At 34.4% G+C, this 25492-nt stretch overlaps 1 protein-coding gene and 1 long non-coding RNA gene across 2 annotated transcripts; both read right to left on the reverse strand.

Moving 5' to 3' along the window:
* Window positions 1-1970: 1970 nt before the first annotated feature.
* Window positions 1971-3095, reverse strand: LOC125504609. Its single transcript, XM_048666843.1, has 2 exons — window positions 2767-3095; window positions 1971-2707 (listed from the first exon to the last, which is right to left on the reverse strand). Exons 1-2 carry the CDS (start codon window positions 2852-2854, stop codon window positions 2160-2162), a joined length of 636 nt encoding a protein of 211 aa, XP_048522800.1. The 5' UTR covers window positions 2855-3095; the 3' UTR covers window positions 1971-2159.
* Window positions 3096-11828: 8733 nt separating this feature from the next.
* On the reverse strand, window positions 11829-24060 carry LOC109535236. Its single transcript, XR_002171688.2, has 3 exons — window positions 22564-24060; window positions 21582-22478; window positions 11829-12521 (listed from the first exon to the last, which is right to left on the reverse strand). It is a non-coding gene; the product is annotated as an uncharacterized LOC109535236 (long non-coding RNA).
* Window positions 24061-25492: the final 1432 nt, after the last annotated feature.

Raw genomic sequence — 25492 nt, forward strand, 5'->3', positions numbered from 1 at the left:
CTTACTAGTTAATCTACTAATAATTTTCTATTCTAATAATCTAATTTTTTGCAAAATTAGTTTATGAGCGCTCATTTTTCTCAATCCAATAAATGCAAAAATATTAAAATCATAATATTAGTGAATCGCTTTAATTATTGCCCTTTGCACAGCCTGATTAATTTCTATAACGATTGGTAAATTAATTTACCAGCAGAAGCTAGAGCATAATTATAGATTTCCTGCAGGCAAACAGAACAAACTATTGAACTATTAGGCTTGGGTACATTAAGAAAACAACCTCCAATAATTTACCACTGTGTAGGTTCCTAACATTGAACCTGACTAGCAACTAATAACGCTTATGCCAGGTAGGATAGTTAGATCAGGTCATAATAATAAAGAACACGTACGGTCCGAACTGTGTATAGTAAATTTGAAATGCCTTGTCCGAGGCTCTAATTTGTTTTTTATAGCGTGTAATGCAGTTTGGAAAAATTTGATTAAGATTAAGATTAAGGACTTGAGGTTTGTCTTCCTACATGCAGGAATATCTTCAGCAATGTCTTTTATTAACCTTTAACGTTGGAATTGTTTATCAACATGATTTGATTACCAGCCGGCCAAGTTCGTCATTTTATAGAAATAGCTACCAAATTATGCTTCAATTAACCATGCAATTTAACCACAATTTGCCTTTGATTTAATTTATTAAAACGTATACACAGAAAAAGAAAAACACGCGCCTTATCTCGATAATGGGAAATGATTATGGCTTATAAGCAAAGTTGCCAATTAAATCATACTTATAAAATACATAATAAAAATTTCAGATTTGAATAATGCATTATTAACTTTCGTCATTTTTAAAATTCACGCTACTTATGTGATATTTGAGTTGGTGGATACATGAACTTAATATATAGATATCCTTATAGGAACATTTTAATCCCTTAAATGACCTCAATCAAGTCATGCTTCAAGTTCAATTGAAAAATATAAAGCAATTTACCTGAGCATAAAATGTGGGTATGTGATGGGACTTGACATACCTACATGTATGTGAAGGGTGAATGGGAGATTTTTCACGTAAATCTACGTTAATAACAAAGCTTCATTCATTAGATATTTTAACCCTTATTGGGTGCTCCTAAAAGTGGAGAACTTTCGACAATTTATTAGCAGCAGTTTATGGTTTTATGAAGGTTTATCTTCGGTTTCCCTTGTTGGATTCTTTTGTGTGCTGATTTATCGTATTCACCGAATTTTAGAGTGGTGATGCCAAAATATCAATTGCTCTGTTCGCAACATATTTACTGTTGTCCCATTTCTTCAGCCTGATTCTCTTGGCCCGTAGGATGATTGGTCTGCATGAGAACTCAAAGAATCCTTTAAAGTAGTCTTCACTTGCAAATTAAACAAAGAAACATATATTTTGGAGTATATAACTTGATCAAAAGCAAACATTTGTTTTTCTTTGGTAAACCGGAAGATTTTTTATTTCTACTTCAAATTCCATCTTCACCCAAATTCAAACAGCCATAAATCGGAGTTAATCTAAGCTGTTTGCTTTCGTGCATAACGAGCCACAATCCTCTCCTCTATTATCAACTTATTTACCTGCTCGTTGTATGTAAATTAAAATCTCTTGATGGAAAGGAAAAGTTATTACAAATTCTTAAAATTCTTTTGAATTCTACTCGCCAATATAGCGATACGCATAAAAACCATTTAATTGAATGTTAGCACGTATTCGTGCTACATAAATTACGAAATTATAAGAACTTATAGCACTTCATGTCATCATGAGATGTTATCTGTGTCCTTATAACGAGTTAAATGATTATTAATTTTTTCAATAATATACGCTGCCGATTCATGCAAAAAAATATTTGAACGCATATTACCTGAGCTTTTGCAGGTTTCATTAGTCGACAGGTTTGCAGCCGACCACGTACATTTCCCTTTCCGTAATTACTAAGGATACGAAATTCAACTCGTTTAGTTTTAATTAAAACTGTTTAGGGCCTGTAAAAGCGCCTCTTTTTTCCACAGCGCGTATCTAATTTGTCACAGCTAAGCTTTATAATTAAATAATGCATAATTTAACTCCTTCTACCAAGGCTTATTTATTTTGTTTCGTGAAATCAATATTTTGATCTACGTTTTCTGCTTTTAAATCAAAAAGTGAATGGAAAATTGTCGCGCAAAATTAACAATGCAGGATTCATTCTAGTCAAGCAATTTCCTTGACCCCACTGTGACATAATATCGGCCTCACTGTTATAAATACCTGGATAAAAGGCCTTAATGTTATTTAATTTCAGTTTGAGCTTCTGGAAAGTTTCCAGAGATTGTTTGGGCAAGACCACTGGTTTTCCGCTTTTCCGGGTTCTGTTCTGCTCTTGAAGCATTTCCCGGCGGAAATATTCGGACTGTTTGTTGTAGAAACGCATCTTTTGAAACGCGTTATTGATCAAAAATATGTCCTTTTCCCTACACTGGCAGAACTTGCACATTTTGCAACCTCCATGGCACAACAGGCATTTCCGGAGGAAATTGCCATTTCTTCCGATTTCTTTGGTCATTTGGTCATTCAACTCGAAAACATTACGAATGTCGACCTCTTCAACAAAATTGTCCAGCAGGAATTTTATGGCTGATATTTCTTCTTTAGTGCTGCTTTTGGCTGCTAGCAGTGGAAATTTTGGTTTTTGTAATTCTGTGCCTGGAAAATTATTTGGAACAATTTTATTTCTTCCAGAAATTTGTCGTCTTGTGAACTACCAGTTTCTTGGTTCACTCTTTCCTGATATCCATCAGCTTCATGCAAATTTTGCAGTTGATTTTCTACAGCTGTTATGTTTTTAATCATTTTTGGCACTGTTTGATTTACTTTTTGTCAATTAGTACATTTGTTCTTACCTGGTGTTTGTATATTGTTGTCGCAATACCGACATTCGCTCGATCATACGGTTAACAGTAATAACAAACATTGACCACTTTTTATATTGCAAAATTAATCTACTAATGGGTGTGTGAGCTTTTCAATATCCCGGCCTAACTGTATCTTGCATTTTTTCACATATTTGACATTGACTTTTAACACTTAAACGATCAAAGAGGTATATTAAAATTTATTAATAAAGAGCATTTTTTTGATAGTAACTATGCACGCGACAGGCTTGTTTATAATTAACATTCGTTCCCATGAGTCGCCTGCAGTGAATATTATTATACCATTTGATATCTATTAACTAATAAGATAATGGACGGTATGATTAAAATAATGATGAAAAATACTCAACGAATTGACAGTCGAAGGACTTTGCAGAACGATTTTATGCAGTGCGTTTTCATACGTTGATCTAGCTTTAGATTAATACTTTATAAAAATACTTTAGTGAAAAGAATTGGCTTGCTGTCTTTGAAATCGTTGATTTCAAGGACTTTTTATTGGACAATTTTGCCTCACTTTTGCCTGTCTTGTAGTTTGTTTTTGAATTGCATGAAACTCAAAATTTAACAGATATGTCCGAAATTGTTGAAATACTTGGTTGATTCCAGTACAAGGTCTACGGTTCTCATGGTTAACTTCATTAAACATCACGGTTCTATCGTAGACAATATGGCTATTTGTTATATTGTATTAAACCTGCAGGTCAAGATTTTTTATACTACTGCCAGTCATTCCTGATTGGAGTTTTCTATTTTGATTTTTTGGTGTATTTTTGTTGTTTTTCTTTGTTTGTTCATTTAATTCTACCGTGTTCTTTTGCGTTGGCGCGAACGAGGTTCATTGAAAAACTTTCAACACTCTGATTTTGGGTTGTTCTGTTATGTCGACTTTAAGCGTTGTATCGTTGAATTTATAAGATTTGCAGGGGTCTTAGGTTTCGTAAAACTTACTTGAAAATTGTTCATTCTGAAACGATTTAATGTTTAATCAATTTTCTAATAGCACTAATAGTCCAGGAGGGTTACAGATTGGCATGCTCTAACATGACGTAACTTATTAAACTAAACTACTGGAATCGCTCGGGAATTTATATACTATACCTACCTATTGAAAATATCGAGGTGAGCCAGCTTCAAAAGGTGTGCTATTTGCATACACCACGAAAAAGTGAAAAAAAATGCAAAAATCTTGTTTTTCTTCAGAAACAATCGCATATAACTCGATAAGTATGCATTTTGCAGAAGAAATGCATACGCATTAATTTCTTCGCTACAAAATGTTCGATAAGATAGAGTTAGTTGGATATTTGAAGATTTGAAATGTTCCCAGCAAAATGCTCGAAAGCGCAACAAAGTTCGTAAAAAACAAGGTAATTTTAAATTATTTATTTAACAATAAAAAAATTACCCAATCACGCCATACATTTAGGGAAAAATACCTACTTGACTGAAATACAATACGAGAGCCGCAAGGCCGATTAAGATCGGACGGACAGTTTTTGCATAATGCAATTATTAATTACCCTACTTGGAAAAAATTTGCTTTTTTTCAATTTTGTGCAAGGCTCAAATTTATGAACATTTTTTGTGCTCGCGCTTTCACCCCTTCTTGGACCCTTAAACTATCATATATAATTGCTAAATTAACCATTTTTCAGTTGTTAATTACTTTTTGAGCGGTTTTGAAAAGTTTGAAAATTTTGGCTTATAAACAAATTAGCGCGTGAAGCCGGACTTGCGAGTGGGAAAAAATCGGAAAGTACGGAAAAAATTGTACTCGGAAAGATGCTTCTTTAAGAAAAAAATAATCCAATTCGGTCTCGTAGATGCTGAGATATTAACTTTATAGTTGGGCAGCGCATGCCGCATAACGGTTAACGACATAACAATAAATGATATATCAGTCGGTAGGTTTTTCCAAGGTATTTTCGTATCTGTTTCAAAAATTGAATTGCACGTGTGAATCACGCACAAAAATTTGTATAAACATTGTATAGTGTATTTGTATAGTGTGCGCTCGGATCCGAAATTCGGAGGGGTGGGAATAGGTGGGAGCTCGGGTCCGAAATTCGCAGGGGTGGGAATTATCGCCATCCCTCTTAATTTCGGCTCCGAACACGCACTGCATAATGTTTATGTAAATTTTTGTGCGTGATGCACACGTGCAAGGTAATTTTTGAAACAGATACGAAAACATCTTGGAAAAATCTATCCATTGGTAAACAATTTATTGTGACACCATTAACCGCTACCCCGCATACCCTGCGCAACTTTCAAAGTTAATGTCTCAACATCTGCTGAACCGAATTTGATATATTTTTTGTAAAGAAACGAGTTTCCGCGTAGTCGTTTTCCATAGTTTCCAACTTGTTCCCACTCACGAGTCCCGCTTCACAGGCTAATTTGTTTATAAGCCAAAATATTCATACTTTTTAAAACCGCTCAAAAAGGTAGTAAAAATTGAAAAATGGTTAATATAGCAATTGTATATGATAGTTTAAGGGTGCAAGAAGGTGTGAAAGAGCGGGCGCAAAAAGATATTCATAACTTTGAGCCTGGCACAAAATTTAAAAAAAGACAATTTTTTCCACGTAGGTTAATTAATAATTGCATTATGCAAAAACTGTTCGTCCGATCTTAATCGGCCTTGCCGCTCTCGTATTGTATTGCACTCAAGTACTTTTCTACAAATGTAGGGCGTGATTGGGTTATTTTTCCTTGTTAAATAAATAATTTAGAATTACCTTGTTTTTTAGCTACTTTTTTAGCACTTTCGGGTATTTTAAAGCAAACATTTCAAATCTACAGATATCGCACCAACTTCATCTTGTAGAAAATTTTATAGCGAACAAATTTATTAGTACCTATACATCGTTGTGCTAACATGTAGGTAGGAATAGATAGAACCATATTTGAAAGATTTCGTCATAATTCGCCTGGCCTATAACTTTATTTGCATTTTTCACCTGCGCTATACACATTTGATGCTTAGTTCTTTTTAAAATTAGTTACAATTAATTTATTAACTTGATTATTTGTAGATTCATTACTTTGGTACTTTTGATCGGTTTTCCATTTGTGTTGGTAAAAGTTCATATCTAAACGGTCTAGAATATTATTTGTGTAGTGTTGCTCCAAACGTGTTTTTCTTCGCTGTTTGGTTTAAGAATAATTTTAACGGTTTCTGGCAGAGATTCACATTTTCCCCATATACAAATTTAACATTTTATAAGTTAACAAACACATTCAGCAGCATTTGTAAAATCTCTTACATATTAATTGAAAAGTTGTAAAGCAAAATATTTTAAAAGTATTAAATATTTAATAGCATACATTCACGGACACAACTGAAGAAAACTTAAAAACAAATTGAAAACCACTTTTTGAAATTAAATAAATTTAACATAATTTATTACTTAACTTTTTTAAATTGTATAAGTACATATAGTTCTGGGTAATTTGTTTCTTGATAATGCATATCAAACTGACAGATTCCAACTTGTTACATCGACTTCAGTTAGTAGTTAGTTCTTCAGTAAGACTTGATAGCTCTGATGGTTCCTTACGTTATATTTTATATTTATTTCAACAGTAACTTTGATTCTTGAGTTTAAATCTTGTTTGGTTTGATAGTGTTTGGACAGGTTTTCCTCCTTTATACCTTGTAATATTGAGAACGAAGCTTTTAACGTTGTTCAGGATCTTCGGCCAGATCAATCACGGAAGAATAAATTCCAAGAAGCTTTAGATCCAAAATTTACCAGAATTACCAGAAATGGTGCAGTGAACGACATATACACGCACAAGGGACATCGAGAGCCCAAGGGATGACGATTTATCTATCTTACTTTGTTAAAATATAATAGCAACCCTTTCTCGTTTGTTAAGTTGGGTATCTTTCGTTCACTGCACCACTTGGGTATGTGATTTATTGCACGATGAGGCTAAAGATGGTCCGTCGTCGTACGAACTGACATCTCCAACCAATAGAAACCCTTTCGTACCATCGTACCATTGTATAAACGGATGCATGGGTAGGGATGATTCGATACAAGTGGCAATACAAGTGGGTATTCGATACTTTTGATTGCGATACCGAGGACTTTGGTAATTGAATCGTTCTTTCAACGAATTTCGGTCTTGAGAAACTCATCAAAAATGTATATCTACTAAAAAATGTGTTTATGACGATGACATGTAGAGTCGCTCAATATCGAGTCGGTCAATAAAATTGTGGGCAGGCAATGGTTTCGATACTATCGGAATACTGATATGAGTAGTATCGGAAGATGATTTGGTTACTACTCATATGAGTAAGTATCGATACTTTCTCAGTATCGTATCATACCTATGCATGGGACAATGGCCGAGATCTTCACATGCGTGCATTAATATTGTTGATATTTATTAAATGACCTGGGACCCTTATTAAATGCCGAAAATATGGTGTTTATTGAACCAGACTAACAAAATTAGTCGAAAATAAGTAAAAATATCGTAATTTTCATATAACGGTATAACTTAACTGAATTAGAGTAATTCAAACAAATATGAAATTTTGAAAACAGCTAAGCGTATAAAGAATCAAATGTTTCCCAATTATGGGTTTGTTTTGAATTTTAATCCGATGATGGCGCTGTTGCCTTGCCCAAATGTTACTTGAAATAGACGATATGAACATTGATAATTTCACATTTTGACTGAAACCCAGGAAGGAAAACTATAATAATAATTACACAGTCAGGAAAATAAATCAAAGTTAGTCGGCATGGTGGAAGAGGGGTCGGACCTACGGGCTGGCAACATGAAGGTCTGAGTTTGAGTCTCGAGCCGTGCACATGCAGATCAAAAATATGGAGCTGACAAAAATTGCAATATTAAAAAAATTAAAAAAAGGGGTGGTAGACATTAAAAAAAACAAAAAAATCTATAAATAAAAATGTTACATTAATGTAAAAAAAATAAAGCAAATATCTCAATCAATACAGTCAAATAAATATTTTAAAAACATATTTCTTAAATATCTAATTTAAATCTCAAATAAATATTTCTTAAATATATAGGAATCTGTCGCGTCAGACCTACATTAAATATTGCAAAAAAATATTACTGTAATACTTGCGTGCTATCGGGGATTGACCTACAAAAACAATTTGCGTAAACCTGGCAAAAATCCACCAGCAAAATACTGAAACCCCTTTTGCATTCACCGTTTAGGTCCGGCGAATTCGTTGTGTAAAAATGCGTAGCACACCGGCTGATTTCAACTTGTTACATCGACTTCAGCTAGTAATTACTTCGGTTTGCATTTAACAGCACCTCGTATTCTCCCTAACCGGATAACAACAACCAAGAACAACGTTAATGTTTTAATTCGCCATTACGTAACGCAAAACAGTGTTACTTAACGATTACAGCATTTGCGTTTGCAGTTATGCAGAATAAGATAACAGCAATGACTTTTTTCCAGCCTAGTTTCAATGTCATTAGCTGTACTAGAAATAGGTATAAACACCTACGTAAGCTTGTAATGCACCATAAATTGCGTAATTATGAGGACTTTTGCTGGAGAGGTTTTGTCGCTGATTAGAGAGAAATTGGCTGAGTTTTGGAAAGATCCCTCGTGTGAACAGGGATATGATTTTAGAGCTTCTGAGCCATTTTACTCTAGTTCTGTTTGTGGCGAAGGACACCAATCAATTACGGCTAGTGTACAGGATAGGATTTTTTTCCTCTATTTCTGAATTGTAGATAATACAATGAATTATTGCGGAATACTCAAGACTTGATTCTGAACCAGATCATGTAGCGTTCCATGCGCCAAACTTAGTCAATTGCATCTATTTGCGTTGAAATTTACTAAAAAACAAACAAAGTGAAAGTAGACAATCAATCTATCCAACGCAGGAAAAGTTAAGTCAGGTTATAGCTCAATTATGTTTGCTGCACATCATCTCGTGATACGGTAGGTTAAAAAGACCGAACTCGATTTAATCTTTATTGCTACTTTCCTTTTCATGAGGCAGATGCTAGATGAGTTACAGAGTGAGTAAATCTAGTCCTAGACCTTGTAATTAGTTCGATGCTGTAATGAATAAATAATGAGAAGAAATCGTGCTGCTTCATACCTCTGATGCCCCTTATTAAATATCCGAGACGCGAATGTTTTCACTTTTAAAATGCACTCGACTTAAAAGGCCGCAAAAATAAAATATTGCTTCTCAAAGGCAAAAATAAACGATATGCTTTCAATATCTTGACTAGCTGGTGAACGAGTTTGTACCAATTAAATGCATCGTTTTAAAAGAGACTTGAATTTGAATGCACATTAATAAGCATACTGTTAAGCTGAAGCCTATCCATCATTTTTAGTTTGCGCAGAAATGCTTCAGTACAAGAACGATCCTGTTTAATATAATTAAGAGATTAATACGATGCGCATTCTTGTCTTATCGTTTAATTTGCAATTCTTTTTCGACTTGTAATTGTTAATGAAGCGTTTCAAGAGAATCGAACGAGGAATAAAGCCCTGCTTGTTCGTTGTTCGAAGTTAGTAGAAATTTGCTTTATTTTTAGAAAAGTAGCAAATTTCTCTGCAAATAGACTCTAGCTGATTATGTAAATGTTTACACTCAATCAAATATTCCTTTCGTTTTTATTTTAATTGTTCCCCCATAAAACCTGAACGTTTCCTAAATCGTTATTAGCTAAACAAACATCAGTTCTTCTTTATATGTTACGTAAGAGAATGTCACCTTCCTTTAACTTCTTGAGCTCAACTAAAACCAATTTGAATAAAAAACCTGAAAGGCGTATCGCATGCCAAATTAGGCAAGAAGTTATATCTGATTTGACTTTAGTGGTTAAACATACATATACTCCTTTAATCGGCAGGCCATTGGCCTTTTTTACCTTCTTGAAGCAACAGCATCTCTAACATATTATTTAATCTATCTATGCGAGATATTGTTTGAATACAAGCCACTTGAATGAATTAGAAGCTGACTCAGTGAATGATCGTTATTGGTTCTTGGGACTAGTGGTTTTACTCAAATATTGTATTAAGCTTCATATATTTTTTATTTTTCATTTTATTAAAATTGATATGGATATTATTTATTAATCTGTTAATGTTTGTCGAACGACGAAGTAAATCTGTGCAAGAATCATTAATGTTTCTATCCACCATCAAACAACGAAAGTTATCAGGGAAAATGGTTCTAACAAACTAACTTGCTCTATAATTTCCTAGGCAGGGCGCGTCAAAGACGAAGCCGAGGTTTTTGTGTATTTCGAAATTAATGTTCGAAAAATGCTTAATGTGACTTCTGGGGAATAACATATTTTTTTACTAAGCAAAAAGCAAAATATAGCCATTTTCAAAACAAGATCTACTCAAGTGAGCAGGAAATTCTGGAAGAACTGCGACGAAATCCTCAGATGCATCCAAATATTGAGTAGTTTTGAATCTAACTTGGGTTACTGAAATTGGCGGTGAATATTTTCAGCGTCTTATCAGTTAAAGAGTTTTTGTTGTTTAATCAAAACATTCCGCTTGTTGGAAATGTAATCAAATTTGTTTAAATCCATTTTTACAAAAGTCAATAAAAAAACACACTTTCGAAGCTTTCCTTGAAACGATGGGTTTTTAGGCCGTCGTAAAAAGCATTTTTACAGCATCAAAGAAAAGAAAGCATCAGGAAGGAATTACATTTTATGACGGCCCAAAAACTCACTAGTTTGAAAGTTAGTCAAATTGAAACTCATTTGAAATTAGGATAAGTGCCACCTTGCCGTCAGTGCTGCCACCTTTTTGGGGCAATAAGTGATATACCTAAATCCATGGCATCCAAAACCACCTGTTAAAGGTTATGATGTATCAGTGCTCAAATAAAATACAATTAAGTTGTTAAATCATAAGTGTTCGAAGTTCTGCCCGTTTAACTCCTAATTACTAACTAATTAAACGGACTCACATATTGAGCTCGTTCACATTTTGAGCAACTTCTCGTGTTCGGTTAATTAACTGCTGCTCAATTTGTACCGGTGTTCGGAAGATAGAGATAAATGTGTGATTTAATTAATTAAGTCCTGTGTATCTTACATACGTGGTAGGAATGTAGGCCCTTCTTCGGGGGAGTTATGGGGACAATTAAATATCCGGTGTTTGAGAGAGTGCAATTGTTGTGCAATGCTTCAAGTTCAGTATCTTCAATATCTGTTCCTCTAGGCCTGGAACACGAGCACCTTTAGATTGTCCACTATCTGCGTGAATTTCTGGAGCCACTCGTCTAGTGTCTCTAGGCTTTTGCTGATGTAAGTTCTTACAGCTTATGCTATGTTACTGTGGAATTTCCCCAAAACTAATCGCAGATTAGCGAATTCGCTGTTGGTGTAGGAACATTTTGTGAAAAAAGCTTCAAAGCAAGTCACAGTTAGCCAAATGCTTGTTGTTATTGACAAAGGCTATCTACCTGTAACTATTTGTTAATGACAAAAATCATTGCCCCTTTGACTTGATCACAAAAAATTGTAGAAGAGTACTTTTTTAATATCAAAAATTTTTGTAAATTGAAGCGAATTTAAAAAAAAGTTATCTTTTTGAATGATGAAGTATTCCATTAGGCAACCAATCTCAAACATGGGACCTTTTTAAAATAATGCTTTGCAAAAAGTTGAAATTCGATCTTCAATTCTTTTCCATTTTTTTTGTACTTTCTAAGTGAGCCCCTATAGCCCCTAAAGAATTACGCGAATTTTGTATAATTAAAATTGTTATTCGTTTGAATTCGGTAACTCTTCCGATAATTAATCAAACCATTCTTAGAACCGCTCTACTTGGGGGAATTAATGTAAGGAATTAATTCCTTAATGTAAGGAATAAACACAGATATAAAATAGTAATTTATTTTAAAAAAATGTAAACATGTAGGTACAAGGTATGGATAGAAAAACAAGCCAAATGGTTATTACAAAATAATTGTTTGGTTGGTGATACATGCAAATTGTCACAATACAGGCCTCTAAATATGTTTTTTTTTATTTATGCACGTACATTGGAGTAGCTATTTTAAATTTCAACATTTAGTTTGCTGTATTAGTAAATATAAATGTTTTCTTTTCGCAAATTTACTCGTAATCGTTTTGCCTGACATGTTTTACAGTATTATACTTGCCAAATTTTATAATTTTCAATTTTTAGAGCACCTGTCCATGTTAACAGAAAAACATGTCAACGAAAAAAAAACAGTACATTCAACAAACTATTATATACAAAGTTACCTACTAAATAGTCAATTATATAATGAATATTTTGAACTCGAATAAGCTGCGTATTTCAAAACCTGTCGCCATTTTTTCGGCAGAACTTTAGAATAATACAATGTTAATGCCTTTTGATGTTTGCAGAGGCAGTTTTAATATTACATACAATCTTTAAGTGTAATAGACTTAAACTAGTTATATAATTTAATAAAAACAAACTTAAAAATACTAAAATCAACAAAACATCAGTCTTTAAACATCCGGATAGGTTGGGTAACTCGTGTGGCAGTGTAGTTACATTGTATTTAGATCCATTCTATCTGCAATAGAAGAAAAAATAAATTAGTATACGTATTAACAGAATGGCTTTGCATTGGCATTCCTATATGATAATGCGGCATTCTTCTATCAGTAGCGAGTATTAACACGATATTGCTGAGGTTGCAACCACTATTATCCAGCGCATAGGGACTTTAATTAAATTTTCCGACTAATCTTAAAACAGTACATCAACATAAGTGCAACAACATCAACGCATAAGTTTAATCGCAAAATTTTAAATATTAATACTTAGTTGCTTAGCGCAAGCTTTGATGTCCACTAATGCGACTCAAAAAGTTACATTGAGCAGTTGGCCTTTGAAAATTTAGATCTATTTTTTTAATACTAATTAAGCGACTGAACTATCCTTGAAGATGCAGGAAATCAGCAGCTAAGGTGTTGCATTTTCAATATTTATCCATTGAATTAAATTTAGACAACCTTGAAGCTATAAAAAAGTACGTTTAGTTTATTTACTATTGAAAGCAGCGATAGTAGGTAGACATGAATCATCTGAGAAATTATCTAGTTGTTACATTGGAAATGTGTGAAATGATTGACTAGAAAATCGTAAAAATTTAGCCTAAAGAAACGCGTTTTGATTTTGTGTTCTTGGGATTATCAGCTTTGGAGGCTTCAAAGTATTGAGCTGGAATTGTTTTTTCCAATAGATCCACAACATTTGTAACCTTGCAACAGTGTAACTGAAACATTCCGGTGGCAATCTTCAATGGAAATGCCCTTGATAAAATAACGGCTATCTATTGATCGCTTTAACTGTTCGATTTAACGGCTTATGGTAATTTTTATCAAATTTTGAAAACAAAATCCTCCGAAAGATTGTTTTTAAATAGCGAAGGTTAATTCTCGGAAATTAATTGAAATAATTTTCGCGTTTTTTGTTTACTGCAACACAATTAGTGCTTTAATAGGGACGCCCTGGTTCTAACGGGTTTCTGTTTATTCACAATTGCAATGCAATACGGCTTACAGGTAGTCCAGGAAGGCCTGATATGTCATAATGAACGACCTTCCTGCAGCATTCTCCACATTAACACTGATGAAGTCACGTCAGACTCAGCTGATCTTTAACAGCTACTCTACACATCTGACCTTTGATTTTATACATTTTAAATGCCACTAGTCGACATTAAAGAATGCATTTTACATCGCTATTATCCAATAGTTTGTTTTAGCGACATAATCCCGACGTGCATGTGCTCTTTTATTGTGTAACTCTAGAACTATAAAATCCAACAGGTCTGTTGTTCCATCAACTGTTTAGTAATGTAACAGGGAAGAAGCAAATTGATCTACAATTAAAAACGCTTGATGAATTCATGAACCATTACCATTACATACATTTCATGAAATTGTATAGCGATTTGTGGTAGAACATAAAACCCCGCTCATTATAATGGGAAGAACCTGTAACTGTTTGCACTTGTGCGGTGCCACGAAAGTGAAAGCCCATATAAACGATTTCAATCCATTTACATTGTTATGGTAATAGTGTTTGGGTATTCTTAATAGGCCGCTTGCAGTTCTGACCTTCTTACATTCCAAACTGTTTGAAATTTTACAAGGCCGATTTATTGATGTGCTGTCATGTGTTCTGATCTCCCATTCAAACTCGCACCGAAACTTTCATTTTCGATTTTTGCACTGTGGGGCTAACGCTGTTAAACATGGTTTCTGAAAGGGAACACGAAAAAGACCTGATATATTTATCAGTATACTTAGGTAGGTTGCACAGTAGGAGGATTTATTGTCTTTTTTCTTAAGTGAAAGACCGGAGCCAAATTGATCATGAACGGAGTTCCTATTCTGAAATAGAGTGGGTTGTGGTTGGTTGTGGTGGCAATTGTTCAAATTTGCCTTTTAAGCTGTATTGGAAAATTGGTTTGCAAGGCCTATTCTGGAACCAACAATAGCACATTTTTTTGTCTGTTTAACCGTTTTTTTTTCTAATACGCGATTTTTGATATGATTTACAGAATTTATTTAACTTGGAAATTTGTAAATGAGTGAACTGAAACTTCCGATTTTAATTCACCTTTCTAAAAATCGTTTTTAAATTCCTCCGAAGGCAAGGTCAATGTTATGGTTACCATCCATCTATGTCCGAAAACAAACTCTATGTACTATGTAAATGCCGCTGGAACTGTGCAGAATGAAATTGCAAAATTGTGGATTGTGTTGTAAGAGCACGAAGTATGCGGCACCTAATTAGGTTCAGTGGCTTCAAATGAATTATAGTTCAGTTGCCGTGGTCTATTTTCTATCAAAGAGGAATATTTTATCCTTATAGATAAGTGTGGAAAAAATGCCTGAATATAAATAAAATCAGAGCAGCAAGTTAATAGAACCAGTAGCGTAATTACAGCACATAATAAACGATCGTTGATGCTGCTCGATCAATAATTACCCCCAGCTATGTGTTCTAGATGCAATATGAGCCTAATGAAATGCGCAATCTTCAAATTCAATTAAGTTTAGTAAACATTTCTTGGAGGTATGAAAATGTAAATGTTTGGCTTTCGCGGCTGCTTCTTAAGTGAAAAATCAGAAATTGCTACTTCGGAAACATGCACACTGTTAATTAAACGTCTTCAGTAACTTGAAAGTTAATTGCGCCTAAGGGTTACTTTCGGGTGAGGGTGGTGGAAGATGTGCGAGTCCCAAGCAACTGAAAAACGTTGATTGATGGAAGACTTTCAAGTGACCAATTGAAACACTGCACAATTTGATTTAATCATCAATTATCGTCCATGTTCTCCCAGGGCTTAATCAAACTTCAGACGGATTTTTATACCCATTTTACATAACCCATTATACTATATCGAGCTATCTTTGTCGATTGCTCCAATAAAGGTTTAGTGGATATGCCCCCTTATAAGATTGAGGCACCGAAGCCCCGCCCAGAAACAAGGACGCCAAGTTAACAGAAAGGACGACAAACTAGCGACATTTTCGAACCCTTTAAGGAAAAATGGTACGTTTGCTTCAGTTTGCTGAATGAATTCAGTTTGCTGAATCATTTTTGAATTGGAAAGCTACTCAGCTGAACTATCAGCCAAGTGCTCGTTACATGCTTTAGCCAATGCAATGTTAAGTGTCCGGCAGGTAATTGAATTTCGTTCTAAAAATATTCAAGTTTGCATTTGCCCGTCAATCATGCATTTATTTTTATACCCAAGTGAATAGGTTGTGGTAGCGACGTCATCGGCTGGCTGCCGTATAGCCTTTGGCTTTAGAACGGTAACCTTGATAAAAAGCAATAAGGAAATCTATACATCTACTCACGAGAGTCTCACTGTCTGCTTTTTGCCTTTTTTCGCGCTTGCAATGTTGGAAACAATGCAGCCAGCACGCACGAAGAACTAATTTGAACCAATTGCTTAATGTAATACATATGTAATACATAGAGATCCACAAAAACTCGACATATTTGAACCTCTGAGTAATAGACGCTCTTAGCTCGAGGAGATTGATAGAATTTCGAATAGCTGAAGAATTTTTTTAAGTGCATGCCGCAATTTGGTGGTCGAATTGCAAATTGCAAATCCTTGCATGACCGCATAGAAGTTTTGATAAGACGGGCAGAACAGAGCGCGCAACAAATTCAATGAAACAATGCGGAAGTCGATCAGAATTAAAACGCATAGCAAATTAATAAGAGATAAAATCAGAATCTCAAATCACAAGCGGTCACAGCCGAGTAATCAGAAGATTGCTTTTAACATTATAGAAAAACAATTGTTCCTGTTTAAAAGTTGTCTGACAGACAAAGTTATTTCCTGCATAAAATAATTCTGTGGAAACGAGACGCGAAATGTAGAATTTAATTTGATTTCACTAAAAAACTGCGGAACTCGATTTACCCAAATGGGACGGAAGTATTAATTACAGTGCGTTTAGTAGAGCAATTACCGGACAGCTTTACACAAAACCACAGATTGGTAACCATTTGAAGCTAAAAATTTCAAAGGGAACAAAGTATTAAAATTTCAATACTTCAAAGTCTAATAATGTTTCAATTCAGAATTTCTAAGACTAAAATTTTCAAATACCGCTTGCTGTCCCATGGATGAATTGTTAAATTATAAATAAATCAGCACATTTATCCAACTAGTTTTCAGAACACGAAAATTAAATCGAAACGTTTGCAATTATATTTGGAAATACCGCATTTTTCGAGCTTTAAAAATCACTGACGTACAAACCGTGGCGAAGTGTAATATGGCAAGGACGCAACTAATAAAAATTCGAACTTTTGACTATTTACTGGCTCATAAGCCCCCAAGAAAATGTCAAAAACGTAACATTAAACCTTGAAAGAAATAACTAGCTGCGAAGTTCTGGGTTACAATTTTTCAAACTTTATTTTTAGATTAATTTTTTATTGTGGTGAAAAAGTGTCGATATATAAGTAACATTGAACCTTGAAATAAATAGTTTTTTTACAGCCTAAATGTCTTGTTTGTTATTTATTTTTTATTGCGGAAAAAATAAGTGTATCAGTTGCGGTGTTTTTAATCATCAACGGCAAATTTGGGTGTTTTTAATGAAAAATTGCCGGATGCAGGCAGCTGTCATTAATTTGCATTAAAGCCCATGATCTGAATCGAGTAATTTAAAAAGAAATTTTACTTTTTTCGTATATTCTTAAAGTGTAAATCTTTGATTTGGATAATACACATGTATGTCAAAAATCTATTAAATAAGCCACTGTTTTGCTTAAACACCCAGTCAGGTCTTACTTTAAATTGATCTGCTTTGCAGATGAAAATGTATTCCATAATTGAAGAGAAAAAAAGTAGATTTTGCAATGAAACCAGAAAGCAAACGTGCTGTAATGACTATCCAATGAACTTTGAGAAGAATCGCCAATGTGCTAATTACAATTATGAGCAAGTTAATTAATGTAATTTCTTTCAGACGATGGGGATTGCAAATTCGAGTTGCTGTTTCGCATCTCGTACAAATTACATCAGGTTCACTCATTTAATCAGCCCAAAAATAGCCGAAAAAAGAAGATGATCTTAACTGCCTGGGTACATGAGCGCCACACACCGTGTGTTTGAGGTCAATGGTTCCTGAAGAGCAACAAACTTGCGTGGTTGGGGCGCATTGTCAAAAAAAAAGTAAACAGGAATTAGAAAAAAATGGTAAAATCTTAGGTGCGACTTTAAAATTTAAATCACTGGACTGCATTAGAGAAGTCGCCAGTCGTTGGGAGGAATTGATATTCAAGCTACATCGCCTGATGGAGATTTATTGGTTGATGGTAATAGGCTTTAGTGATTTTGCTTGGATTTTCACCGAGAAAATCACTTTTGCATTCACCTTGTAAAGAAGCATTTGTTTTCATTTAATTTGAGGGGCGAAAGTTAAGACCTCTTCTGGCTGTCCTTGGCAAATCCTCAGAAAAGCGTTGAAAGCAACATCCGATTAATGTATTTAGATAAGAAATGTTACCTCGATGTCTCCTAACAACGCCTTTTTCATTATAGGCCAGACGGAGATAGCATTTCTTTGGGAACATCAATTGAATTTTGACACTTTAATTTGCCTCATTGGAGCGCTAGTTAATAGCTCTTTGCTTCGATGGGCTGAACTGTAATCTGATGTCTTCATTAACACTTTATATCAAGGGAAATTTACAACCCAAGACGTCCTTGGAAGCTATGCAATGAGAAACTGTTTAAAAAGTCTTCTTAGTTTGTCATCTTTACTCATTGCAATTTCAGCTATTGTCTCAAACCAACTAATTATTCTCTCGACTAAATTTTGTGTAACAAAGCCAACCGAAGTAAAATGGTTTTTATCAGATTCATGGGAAGATACGTGAACCAAAGTCTTACTAGAGCTAGACTAGTTTTTTTATCAAATTAAAATTTTTCACGCCTGCCATCTTCATCTGGTATTCGCCGGTAAAGCCACTGAACTGACGATGTCATTGCTCTCTAGTATGACGGCGACTCCACTTGGGACGATTATTTTGGTAAATATGTGAACTGCATAATTTTGATCCATAAATGATCATTTCGGATAATAAGCTCTGTGGTGCTAATTTTTGCTGTGGTTAAAGGCATAATTTAAACGTCCAAAAGTTCAATGAATCTTAATGAAAACGAAAGTGAAAACAATTTAATATGTTCAGGTTCGGCCAAAGTTGTTTAGATAGTCAGGAATGAGAAGATTTCTATCACGAAAGCGATTCTGTGTCGTCAAACGCTGGAAAATGCGGCAAATGCATGAATCCAGTTAAAACTAACCCAAAACTTCCGAGAGAAATTGACTCTTGAAAATTGTCGCCCGATTTTTCTCTTCTTCTGGCTTTAGAAATTCTTTAGAACCTCCAACAAGGTAGAGATTTAATGTAAATGTTAATAATTATTATCCACGTGGCGTCCAGCTACATTAACCAATTCATTCTGAAGGTTGATAAATAAAAGGGCAATAAAAGAAGACGAAATTGAGAAGCAATAACAACCATTCAAATATGGGCTATTAATTATTGATAATGAGGATGAATGTTGTTAGCTGCTAAAAGTAATTAAAACCTTTTAACGAAGCTCTTTTGAGCTGAATTAAATCCATCAGAAAACAAGCCTGGATTCCAGAAAGCAAAATAATTAACCAGTTAAACCCAGACGGACAATTGGCAAGTTCTAGATCAAGAATTTGTATCAGATCAACTTGGCATACTTGTTTGTTTGTAGGTGGATTTGTGACTTTTTCTATCTGGACTTTGTTCAAATGTTCACTCGAAATACAAGTAGCATTTAATAGGATATCGATTATGCACAGCGCGACATTCTTCCACTTATTAGACGACTTTTTTTATTATCCGTAAATGGCTATCAGACATTAAAAATTAATTTATTGCCAGCGATTGACTCACTGTTGGAGCACTATTTCAGAAATGTTTAAAATGATGATGAACAATTAGTGAATATCTTCATATCGCCGGCTAACAAATAACCACACGATCTATAAGCGGTTTAAACGAATTGCATACTGCAATTTTATCGCAGCGGTTTTATGAGATGCAAACCTATCTCTGTCCAAGTCGTTTAGAATATTGTCGAAGATTAGAGGGAAAAATTAAATCGATTCTTAACATGCATCATCAACATTAAATCGCCTATTTTATGATTAGCTTTATGCACGAGGATCGAGGCAAAATAGAACAATTAATTGGGTAGTTGAAAGTTGCACAGTTTGAAATCAGCACAAGCTTGAAGCTCTTTTTGATTTCTTGATGATTTGAACAAGACTGTCCAGAACATTGTAAGAAGTTTTATGCGTAATATACTTAGTTAATTTAAAGAAAAATTACTTCAATTGCTGCCAAGAATTAATTATGAAAAGAAGTCATAACTCAGTCAATAACAATTTTTCATGAGCAAAACGATAAAATCCATGATTATGATCGGAATTGGTTAAGCCCCTTTTCCTTTTGTAGCTCGGATGCTAACCCAATATTAGTGTGCGATTATCAGTTGGTGATCGGAAAGAACATCGATACAAAGTAAAAACAGAAGCGTACACAGGTAATTGGTATAGGTTTCAAGGAAACGACCTTAGCTGTATGCGAGATATTTGCTCTATTTTACTAAATAGATTTCGTGATATTTTAATTGGCATGATCCTCAGCATAAAGGCGGTGCTGGTGGCTAAGGTTTTCATTTAAATTACACGATAAGTAGGTCATTAATAATAGATTCCAATGGCACTAGTTGGTTGACTGTTTGCCGGTTCTTGGCTTCGGCAGAATCATATGGTACAATTTTTTGTGTTTAGTGGCTCATTTGGGACAAATAACGTCTAGAATTAACAAAAATGCAAAGATTCTCATCAAAGTTGATTGTTTCTTGCGCATAAAGCATGGGAATTAATTTGTTCACGGGCAGCTGCGATTGCAAAAACATTTTTTTGAACGTTCCGAATAAGAGCATCTACAGTAAATATGCAAATCGCTTCATTTCGATTGATCAACATTTGAACAGCAAACTGGGCGGGGTTTTCGGATTGCAAAAATCCTAAAGTGGAACAACCAGCTATTGAATATGGAATTTGCAATCTCCGTCAATATTAATTATGTTCTTATATTCTCTTGATACGAAGGATAAATATCGGTGTACATATTTAGCGTGAACTTAACATCGACACCAATTTCATTAAGTAGGTAACGATCCACATTAGTAAGAATTCTGAAAATTGCTATATGGATGAATGATATGATCTTATGAGCCATTTAGGGTGAAGTTTTGACATATGCTGAAAAACCCGCAGAGGCGAAGAGCAGAAAACAAACCGAATCATTTCGAAAAGTAGAAATTAGAATGAAAACAGGTCTTTGGAGCTGAAGAAATATTTTAAGATCAAGGTTTCTGCTATTTTTGTAATTCACGCGATAGCAAGGTCAACAACATTTCATGCAGCATTGGTGGTATTATTTAATTCTTGCACACACGAAGAATTGGATAAATATCATTGTTTATTGAGGTAATACATGCTAATTGTGGCGTTTAGAAAAACGTATAATTGACTAATCGGCAAATCATATGGTTTTGCCCATGATACGTGTGCCCTGCTGAGCTTGCACTTCGCAGTTTCCTTGTGCGATGTGGAGGATTAAAGGCATTTTGTATAATTAAAACTATGATCAAGACCGACGGAAAATTTAAATATTCGAAGGCAATGAATATTGCGGAGGCGTCAAAGGCAAATAAAGTGGGCGCTAGTTACAAAATCTTAACTTATGGCCGATGTCAGTGAACCTCAGTTTCCTTATGCGGAAGTTGGAAATTTCAATAAGACATTCGAGAAATTAATTGAATTTTGTAATAGGGAAAAGCGGTGTTCAAATTGATGTGTCTAAAAACGGAAACTGACTAAACAGCTGCTTCCTTTCAGGGAACGAAATATTAAACCGCAAGTGAGAAACTCAAATGTATGAATTTTAGCATCCAAAATTGCAACCTCTTTATAATTTACGATTGTTAGCTACATAACAAAACTTTCAACAAAATTCAAAAATTACTCACCAGTATCTATTTCGTCTGCTGCTGGATGTTTCTGGGGGACCTCCGTCTCCCTTGTCGCGGTGGCACCACATCAGGAAAATGCAGTGGAACTTGGAGCTTCGAGAGCTTGCAAGCTCGTGATAAATCACTGGACAGTTCAGAGTAAAAAACACTTGTATCATCACTTATTCTGACTGTTCTTGCAGATTAATTTGAATAATCACTGGACGGAAGTTTTTGTTGTCGATGGGCTGAATTGCTGGAGTTCCAGAAGGAACAGTTTGTTTTAAGACAGAAGAAAGCTGAGTTGTTTGGTAAATTTACAACAACTTGGCTTGAATAATTGTCGTATATATAAAAACTAACCCAAACTACTTCCACACGAGTCCGGAATGACCCCAATCTTTTAGTCTGTAGAAAGTATGGTCGATTCTGTCTATTTTTGGGTGGGTTTGCTTTCTGCTTACAATTTGCAGGCGTTTGGACGAAGGCATCTTGTAAATGATTTCGACTAGGAAACGATTTGGATGCTCTTAGTAATTGCCTGTGGGGTCCAGCTTTTTTCCTTCCATTGTTTGTAGTGCGTGGAAGGCAGTGCAATTTTTATAATTTGCCTAATATTGGCCAGTGGGGTCCAGACCTTTCTGCTCCATTATTAAGTTAAAATAAACACAAGGGCTGCAATGCTGCTTAATATTGGCCGGTAGGGTCAAGTCCTTTTCTTTCCATTTTGTTAGAGTTTCAAGTTTACTGTTTTATGCGGTCTAATATTCACCCGTCGGATCTAAGATTTTTCCGTGCATTTTAAAACAAAATTTCTAGTTTGTTAATGAGACTGGGTTTTGGTAAAATTCTCTAGCTCTTAGTATTGGCCAGTTGGATCTAATCCTTTTCTTTCCATTGTAGCTGATTTGAAAACTATAAAGGTGAGAAAGGAAGGATTAGAATCTTTGATAGGAAAAGAAATTACAAACTATAAAGTTATTGAAGAATTTCCTCTTACCTTAAAAATCACTGGAACGCTGGATTGTTGATGTCTGCTAATATTGGCCAGTGGGGTCGAGTCCGCCTGCCATTGCGAAAAATTAAATTGAAGGAATAAGAATGTTTTTCACTATCACTGTTAGTTTTCGTCGTTTTCACTTTAACCGGTTAGTACTGTCCAGTAGGGTCGAGTTTTCCAATGGCCATTTTGTATTAATTGAAAAGTACCGTTCACAATCAAATATGAAGAAAATTTGCACTAATAAAAAAGGGCACTAGTAGTTGCCAGTAGGATCAAGACCAGCCATGGTAAAAAATATTTAAAAAAAAATTATAAGTGAATTTATTTCGATCGTGTAAGACAACTGGAGCGTAGTAGAAGAGACGGCGAACTTACGACAGTATGAACCGGAATAACTTAAGAAACTGGTACCGGGGTCTTTAAATACGAGTTCGGTTTTATGGTGGGGCGGAGCGTCATGACGCGCGCCGTCCATTGATGACCCACTGATAGTACGTCCTGTCACTGAACTTGAGCGCCTCCGGTACCATCACGGAGATTTTTGGCAATAGTTTACCAGAGAGTGACGACCTCTGCCAGAGAATGTTTCTGCAATTTTCCTTGCTTTTTATTCACTTTCTTCGGGCTCTAGTCAGATTTTTCAGTATTTTTATTTGCAACGTGATAATCCTCTTTCGGCCAATGAGAGTGTCTTTCTATTTACAACAGTTTGTTAAAATCGAGTTTAAGTTGCACCTTCCATATGGCTTACTAATTCATTCAAAATAATATAAATTTTTTTACATTGAAAAATTGTTCGGGACAAGAGTGAAAATATATTCAGCAGAAAAGTCAAAATAAGCTTCTAATGAACATAATGGAACTATTTGCATACCTACTTACTTAGTTTAGACAAGTTCGATGTTCTATATGGTTGAGCCGGATTCATGTTTTAAAAATTTTTTTCTTAGGTATTTTGCCCCAAATAATACAGAACAGATTCTTTATTTCCGCAAGATCGTGAAGCGTTCCACATTTTTAAGGCAACTTTTCTAAATTAATTTCTTTATTAATGGGAATTTTACTCTTAGAGCTTGATGCAATAGAGCTTGCTCAATTCAAGTTTGTTTTTTTATAAGAAATAAATAATTGGATTGGAGCTTTATTGCAAAGCAACARCAATTTTYATCATTCTGTAATAGAAGACGTGAGAAAATTTTGAGATTTTGAGGACCCAAGAAAACCGCAGATTTATTAGTGGCAAGTTTTCGGAAAAATTGGAACTTGTCCAATTTTACAGATTGAATCAGAGTGCTCAAATTTTACGATAAAGAACAAACGCTTTATTTCCGCAATATTGTGAAGCGTTCCACATTTTTAAGGTAACTTTTCTAAAGTAATTTCTTTATTAATGCGAATTTTACTCTTAGAGCTTGATATTAAGAGTATCTTCAAATTTATTTTTTTTATAAAAAATAAATAATTGGATTGGTGCTTTATTGTAAAGTAACAGCATTTTTTATCATTCTGTAACAGAAGTCGTGAGAAAATCTTGAGGTTTTGAGGACCCAAGAAAACCGAAGTTTTATTAGTGGCAAGTTTTCGGAAAAATGGAAACTTGCTCAATTTTACAGATTGAAACAGAGTGCTCAAACTTCACAATAAAGAACAAATGCTTTATTTCCGCAAGATCGTGAAGCGTTCCACATTTTTAAGGTAACTTTTCTAAAGTAATTTCTTTATTAATGCGAATTTTACTCTTAGAGATTGATCCTAAGAGTATCTTCAAATTTATTTTTTTATAAAAAACAAATAATTGAATTGGTGCTTTATTGCAAAGTAACAGCAATTTTTATCATTCTGTAATAGAAGACGTGAGAAAATTTTGAGGTTTTGAGGACCCAAGAAAACCGAAGTTTTATTAGTGGCAAGTCTTCGGAAAAATTGAAACTTGTCTAATTTTACAGATTGAAATAGAGTTTTGAAAATTTGACAATAAAGAACAAATGCTTTATTTCCGCAAGATTGTGAAGCGTTCCACATTTTTAAGGTACCTTTTGTGATTAATATTTTAAAGTACCTTTTTAAATTAATTTAGATTAATTTCTTTATTAGAGCTTGAGCCTAAGTGTTCAAATTTGTTTTCGATAAATAATTCGTCCTTTATTGTCAAATAAGAGTAATTTTATCAATGTGTCTATCAAAACCCTAAATTGAAGGTATTTTAATTAACAATTATGATTTGATAGTATCATTTTCTGCTTCACAGTAATTTCATTAGTAGGTACCTAAGTACCTACCTAATTCCTGAGCAATTAACTTTCTTATCTGTACTGAGACGATAATGTTTTATTAATTAGTCTCTTAGGCCACTCCGCAAACAAATTGAAACTATTATCATTGTTTGAAGAAAGTGGGAAAACATAGAAAACAATGAAACTTGCTGAACATTCTCTATGCTTAAAAACATCAACTGCTGTTTATTTAACTTAACGATACGTTGACCTTTTTTTAGAATAATAATATTTTGGATCTGCAACTCCGAATTTTCCCATACAATTAATTGGACGATAAGTAGTACTTAATATGTAAGCGAAACAATTAAAGTTTCCGCAAAACTGTGAATTCAGTGAGCGATTCTGTATGAACTGGAATCTTTCCGCATTGTTTAGCTTTCGCGACTAGCTAGCAACCAAAAATTTCAAATTGACTGTAGGTCAACGACATCTAGAGCTTAGCAAATTCTTTTAGCAGCTTTAGACAGTAAGGCAATTCGGCCATAGAAGATTACATCTTCCTATAGCCGAATTTATTGGCTTTAAACCAGACTTGGTCATTAGCTAATTTGGTAGGTTTTAAAAACTTCTTTTATCTAGTCAAATTTTAACTCCATTCTGGTCTTTTACCAGTCTAGTCAATGTTTAAAACATTCCAAATTCAACTTTTT

The sequence above is a fragment of the Dendroctonus ponderosae genome, unplaced genomic scaffold (assembly GCF_020466585.1).
Source record: "Dendroctonus ponderosae isolate FM_Combo_2020 unplaced genomic scaffold, Dpon_F_20191213v2 Dpon_F_20191213_5, whole genome shotgun sequence".
Taxonomy (NCBI): Eukaryota; Metazoa; Arthropoda; class Insecta; order Coleoptera; family Curculionidae; genus Dendroctonus; species Dendroctonus ponderosae.